Source organism: Trypanosoma cruzi, genomic scaffold, assembly GCF_000209065.1.
Source record: "Trypanosoma cruzi strain CL Brener 1047053516271 genomic scaffold, whole genome shotgun sequence".
In the NCBI taxonomy this organism is placed as follows: domain Eukaryota; phylum Euglenozoa; class Kinetoplastea; order Trypanosomatida; family Trypanosomatidae; genus Trypanosoma; species Trypanosoma cruzi.
In genome coordinates, this window is record NW_001849384.1 from 1 (window position 1) to 4,179 (window position 4,179).

General features: G+C 53.8%; 1 protein-coding gene and 19 non-coding genes across 20 annotated transcripts, besides 11 other annotated features; all 20 read left to right on the top strand.

Annotated features, from left to right (window-relative positions):
• Positions 1-1,163: a sequence feature (areas not merged during assembly with more than two copies in the genome that could not be assigned to a particular haplotype).
• On the top strand, positions 80-159 carry Tc00.1047053507617.10. The gene has a single exon (XR_008255462.1). It is a non-coding gene; the product is annotated as a C/D small nucleolar RNA (snoRNA), TB9C2C6 (small nucleolar RNA).
• Positions 186-240: a microsatellite.
• On the top strand, positions 293-363 carry Tc00.1047053507617.20. The gene has a single exon (XR_008255473.1). It is a non-coding gene; the product is annotated as an H/ACA snoRNA, TC9C2H1 (small nucleolar RNA).
• Positions 412-432: a sequence feature (AT_rich).
• On the top strand, positions 474-540 carry Tc00.1047053507617.30. The gene has a single exon (XR_008255474.1). It is a non-coding gene; the product is annotated as an H/ACA snoRNA, TC9C2H2 (small nucleolar RNA).
• Tc00.1047053507617.40 lies at positions 564-656 on the top strand. The gene has a single exon (XR_008255475.1). It is a non-coding gene; the product is annotated as a C/D small nucleolar RNA (snoRNA), TB9C2C7 (small nucleolar RNA).
• On the top strand, positions 779-887 carry Tc00.1047053507617.50. The gene has a single exon (XR_008255476.1). It is a non-coding gene; the product is annotated as a C/D small nucleolar RNA (snoRNA), TB9C2C1 (small nucleolar RNA).
• Positions 985-1,069, top strand: Tc00.1047053507617.60. Its single transcript, XR_008255477.1, has one exon. It is a non-coding gene; the product is annotated as a C/D small nucleolar RNA (snoRNA), TB9C2C2 (small nucleolar RNA).
• Tc00.1047053507617.70 lies at positions 1,107-1,203 on the top strand. Its single transcript, XR_008255478.1, has one exon. It is a non-coding gene; the product is annotated as a C/D small nucleolar RNA (snoRNA), TB9C2C3 (small nucleolar RNA).
• Positions 1,164-2,293: a sequence feature (haploid, Esmeraldo-like haplotype).
• On the top strand, positions 1,278-1,352 carry Tc00.1047053507617.80. The gene has a single exon (XR_008255479.1). It is a non-coding gene; the product is annotated as a C/D small nucleolar RNA (snoRNA), TB9C2C4 (small nucleolar RNA).
• Tc00.1047053507617.90 lies at positions 1,409-1,504 on the top strand. Its single transcript, XR_008255480.1, has one exon. It is a non-coding gene; the product is annotated as a C/D small nucleolar RNA (snoRNA), TB9C2C5 (small nucleolar RNA).
• Tc00.1047053507617.100 lies at positions 1,627-1,706 on the top strand. Its single transcript, XR_008255463.1, has one exon. It is a non-coding gene; the product is annotated as a C/D small nucleolar RNA (snoRNA), TB9C2C6 (small nucleolar RNA).
• Positions 1,733-1,787: a microsatellite.
• Tc00.1047053507617.110 lies at positions 1,840-1,910 on the top strand. The gene has a single exon (XR_008255464.1). It is a non-coding gene; the product is annotated as an H/ACA snoRNA, TC9C2H1 (small nucleolar RNA).
• Positions 1,959-1,979: a sequence feature (AT_rich).
• Positions 2,021-2,087, top strand: Tc00.1047053507617.120. Its single transcript, XR_008255465.1, has one exon. It is a non-coding gene; the product is annotated as an H/ACA snoRNA, TC9C2H2 (small nucleolar RNA).
• Tc00.1047053507617.130 lies at positions 2,111-2,203 on the top strand. Its single transcript, XR_008255466.1, has one exon. It is a non-coding gene; the product is annotated as a C/D small nucleolar RNA (snoRNA), TB9C2C7 (small nucleolar RNA).
• Positions 2,294-2,485: a sequence feature (areas not merged during assembly with more than two copies in the genome that could not be assigned to a particular haplotype).
• Tc00.1047053507617.140 lies at positions 2,326-2,434 on the top strand. Its single transcript, XR_008255467.1, has one exon. It is a non-coding gene; the product is annotated as a C/D small nucleolar RNA (snoRNA), TB9C2C1 (small nucleolar RNA).
• Positions 2,486-3,270: a sequence feature (haploid, Esmeraldo-like haplotype).
• On the top strand, positions 2,532-2,616 carry Tc00.1047053507617.150. Its single transcript, XR_008255468.1, has one exon. It is a non-coding gene; the product is annotated as a C/D small nucleolar RNA (snoRNA), TB9C2C2 (small nucleolar RNA).
• Tc00.1047053507617.160 lies at positions 2,654-2,750 on the top strand. Its single transcript, XR_008255469.1, has one exon. It is a non-coding gene; the product is annotated as a C/D small nucleolar RNA (snoRNA), TB9C2C3 (small nucleolar RNA).
• On the top strand, positions 2,825-2,899 carry Tc00.1047053507617.170. The gene has a single exon (XR_008255470.1). It is a non-coding gene; the product is annotated as a C/D small nucleolar RNA (snoRNA), TB9C2C4 (small nucleolar RNA).
• Positions 2,956-3,051, top strand: Tc00.1047053507617.180. Its single transcript, XR_008255471.1, has one exon. It is a non-coding gene; the product is annotated as a C/D small nucleolar RNA (snoRNA), TB9C2C5 (small nucleolar RNA).
• On the top strand, positions 3,174-3,253 carry Tc00.1047053507617.190. The gene has a single exon (XR_008255472.1). It is a non-coding gene; the product is annotated as a C/D small nucleolar RNA (snoRNA), TB9C2C6 (small nucleolar RNA).
• Positions 3,271-3,352: a sequence feature (heterozygous, Esmeraldo-like haplotype).
• Positions 3,353-4,102: a sequence feature (areas merged during assembly that could not be assigned to a particular haplotype. This can correspond to areas where the two haplotypes were merged or to regions with more than two copies in the genome that were merged during assembly.).
• Positions 3,411-4,179, top strand: Tc00.1047053507617.9 (prostaglandin F2alpha synthase; the record flags this gene model as incomplete). The annotated part of the gene is made up of 1 exon (XM_798186.1): positions 3,411-4,179. A coding segment is annotated over one exon (769 nt), but the record flags the coding sequence as incomplete, so codon positions are not given.
• Positions 4,103-4,179: a sequence feature (heterozygous, Esmeraldo-like haplotype).

Consider the following 4,179-nt stretch of genomic DNA (forward strand, 5'->3'; position numbering starts at 1 on the left):
CAGCACACTTCGCGGGACTCAGCATCCCCATGCACCCCACTCCCTCCGTGTCGCCGCGGGTACCTCGTGTGCACGGCTGCGGACGATGAGCACCCAAAACCGATCAATTAACAGCAACATCTGAGCACATGTCGTGACGCAAATCGTGTTGCTGACGCAGAGTGCCGTCCCATGGCGACACGCGAGTGTTTGTGTGTGTGTGTGTGTTTGTTTGTGTGTGCGTATGTGTGTGTGTGGGTGGGGGAATGAAAGCGCTGTTTATTTATTACTTTCTGCTTGTCAGTCTGGGATTGGAAGGACCACATTGGAGTTGTGTCCTGGACCCGCTGCGTTGTCCTTGCTGCACACTCACGTGGTCCGAGAGTGGTTTTGCCTGTGCTGCTGGAATGCCTCGGCCGTGTTGCCTGCTGCTTATTTATTTATTTTTATTTTGTCTCATCTTGCTTGTTTCACAAGCGCCCACACTAGTGGAGAAGGGACTTTAGCCATGGAGCGGACTTCTCAGCCAGGTGCCGTGGGCCATCTTGGTGCGTCCCGAGACTGAGCGTCACCGAGTCTCTGCCGAAGTGATGACAACAACCGACTGGAGTCTCTGAGCTTCACTGAATGACAGCAATCGTGTTGGAGAATACTCTTCTTTCCCCGGCTGACGGCGTCCCTGTGGCGGCGGTGTGCGTGTGTGCGCACGCCCTGCCTTTCCACTTTCTCTCCCCCTTTACTTCCTCCGCTGCCGTGCGAGTGATGGCGGCCCATCCGCCGTTGCGGCGCACTGACACGGGTCGATGACGACAAACCACTTACGACGGTCTTATGACAATCACCCGAAAATGGATTGAACACAAGTGTCTTCACGAGATTTGGGGCGCCGCACATTATTCCAGCCGCGCGTGCCCTGTGACCGAGGCCCCACGTCCACGCCCTCCTCATGTTTTGCATTCGCGTTTGTTTTTCTTTTCCTCCTTGTCTTTGCTGCTGCCTCTCCACGCGTTGATGAATTTGTCGAATCCGTGTTTCAGCTGAGCGACGATGCTGATACATGCACGCTTTGTCTGTTTGACTTCTGAGCGGGGACTTCACGGGAGGTGTGTCGGAGTGGTGCCATGCCTGTGTGCCAGTGATGGAAATTTGTTGATGTTCCAAGCAAGCTCGGACGCGATCAATGACGATCTATTCAACGCATTATCACCTTTCGGGTCTGATGGCTGCCGGATCTTTTTCCTAACCCTCTCCCCTTTTTGCTATTTTTTTTTTTTTTTTGCCTAATGCAACGCGAGGCTGCTTGTGATGCAGAAGATGTTCAATTGCACCGATTTTGCGTGAGGACAGCCTAACACAGACCTGCACTGAGATTATCGTCAACTCCTCCCCTCATTCCAGCCACCTGCTGCAGAATTCAGATTTGCCGCGAATGTGGTGACAGAGTTTCCGACGCCATGTGGCGTGACGAAAACGATGCGTGCCGAGACATCCGTGAACTCAATCTTTCGCTCCGACCTGATGCATAGCGGCGTGCGAGCTGGGACCTCGCCTGTTGCCTACCGCCCGCCCAGCACACTTCGCGGGACTCAGCATCCCCATGCACCCCACTCCCTCCGTGTCGCCGCGGGTACCTCGTGTGCACGGCTGCGGACGATGAGCACCCAAAACCGATCAATTAACAGCAACATCTGAGTACATGTCGTGACGCAAATCGTGTTGCTGACGCAGAGTGCCGTCCCATGGCGACACGCGAGTGTTTGTGTGTGTGTGTGTGTTTGTTTGTGTGTGCGTATGTGTGTGTGTGGGTGGGGGAATGAAAGCGCTGTTTATTTATTACTTTCTGCTTGTCAGTCTGGGATTGGAAGGACCACATTGGAGTTGTGTCCTGGACCCGCTGCGTTGTCCTTGCTGCACACTCACGTGGTCCGAGAGTGGTTTTGCCTGTGCTGCTGGAATGCCTCGGCCGTGTTGCCTGCTGCTTATTTATTTATTTTTATTTTGTCTCATCTTGCTTGTTTCACAAGCGCCCACACTAGTGGAGAAGGGACTTTAGCCATGGAGCGGACTTCTCAGCCAGGTGCCGTGGGCCATCTTGGTGCGTCCCGAGACTGAGCGTCACCGAGTCTCTGCCGAAGTGATGACAACAACCGACTGGAGTCTCTGAGCTTCACTGAATGACAGCAATCGTGTTGGAGAATACTCTTCTTTCCCCGGCTGACGGCGTCCCTGTGGCGGCGGTGTGCGTGTGTGCGCACGCCCTGCCTTTCCACTTTCTCTCCCCCTTTACTTCCTCCGCTGCCGTGCGAGTGATGGCGGCCCATCCGCCGTTGCGGCGCACTGACACGGGTCGATGACGACAAACCACTTACGACGGTCTTATGACAATCACCCGAAAATGGATTGAACACAAGTGTCTTCACGAGATTTGGGGCGCCGCACATTATTCCAGCCGCGCGTGCCCTGTGACCGAGGCCCCACGTCCACGCCCTCCTCATGTTTTGCATTCGCGTTTGTTTTTCTTTTCCTCCTTGTCTTTGCTGCTGCCTCTCCACGCGTTGATGAATTTGTCGAATCCGTGTTTCAGCTGAGCGACGATGCTGATACATGCACGCTTTGTCTGTTTGACTTCTGAGCGGGGACTTCACGGGAGGTGTGTCGGAGTGGTGCCATGCCTGTGTGCCAGTGATGGAAATTTGTTGATGTTCCAAGCAAGCTCGGACGCGATCAATGACGATCTATTCAACGCATTATCACCTTTCGGGTCTGATGGCTGCCGGATCTTTTTCCTAACCCTCTCCCCTTTTTGCTATTTTTTTTTTTTTTTTGCCTAATGCAACGCGAGGCTGCTTGTGATGCAGAAGATGTTCAATTGCACCGATTTTGCGTGAGGACAGCCTAACACAGACCTGCACTGAGATTATCGTCAACTCCTCCCCTCATTCCAGCCACCTGCTGCAGAATTCAGATTTGCCGCGAATGTGGTGACAGAGTTTCCGACGCCATGTGGCGTGACGAAAACGATGCGTGCCGAGACATCCGTGAACTCAATCTTTCGCTCCGACCTGATGCATAGCGGCGTGCGAGCTGGGACCTCGCCTGTTGCCTACCGCCCGCCCAGCACACTTCGCGGGACTCAGCATCCCCATGCACCCCACTCCCTCCGTGTCGCCGCGGGTACCTCGTGTGCACGGCTGCGGACGATGAGCACCCAAAACCGATCAATTAACAGCAACATCTGAGTACATGCCGTGACGCAAATCGTGTTGCTGACGCAGAGTGTCGTCCCATGGCGACACGCGAGTGTTTGTGTGTCTTTGTTTGTTTGTGCGTAATTAGCTGTCTTTTTTTTCTCACTCTTTCCTTCTGTAGACTTGTGCCGTTTGTGGTAATATTATTTTTTATTTCTTGGGATCTAAATTGTTTATTTTTTCATGGCGACGTTCCCTGAACTTCTGCGGCCCCTCAAATTGGGGCGCTACACACTTCGTAATCGGATTATTATGGCTCCCTTGACGCGTTGCCAGGCAACAGAAGATTGTCATGTACCAAGGACGGAATCGATGCTCAAGTACTACGAAGACCGGGCATCTGCAGGTCTTATCATTGCCGAGGCGACGATGGTCCAGCCAAACTACACTGGGTTTCTCACGGAGCCTGGCATTTACTCCGATGCGCAGATTGAGGAGTGGAGAAAGATCGTGGACGCGGTACACAAAAAGGGTGGCCTTATATTCCTGCAACTCATTCACGCTGGTCGAGCCGGGATTCCGGAGAAGATCCTTCAGCAGTCGAAGAGTGACCAGGATCCCCTTGCTGGGCGCCTGCTTGCCCCGAGTGCCATTCCCATTAAGGACCATCGGATTCCTGCCTATTTTGCTGCGAGCGGAGAAAAGGAGACCTACGGTGTCCCAGAGGAGCTCACGGATGACGAAGTCCGGGACGGTATCATCCCATTGTTTGTGGAGGGGGCCAAAAACGCCATCTTTAAGGCTGGGTTTGATGGCGTTGAGATTCATGGAGCCAACGGCTACTTACTGGACGCCTTTTTTCGCGAATCTTCCAACAAGCGCCAGTCCGGTCCGTACGCCGGAACGACCATCGACACACGATGCCAACTCATCTACGATGTCACCAAAAGCGTCTGCGATGCCGTGGGAAGTGACCGTGTGGGGCTCCGCATATCCCCACTAAACGGCGTGC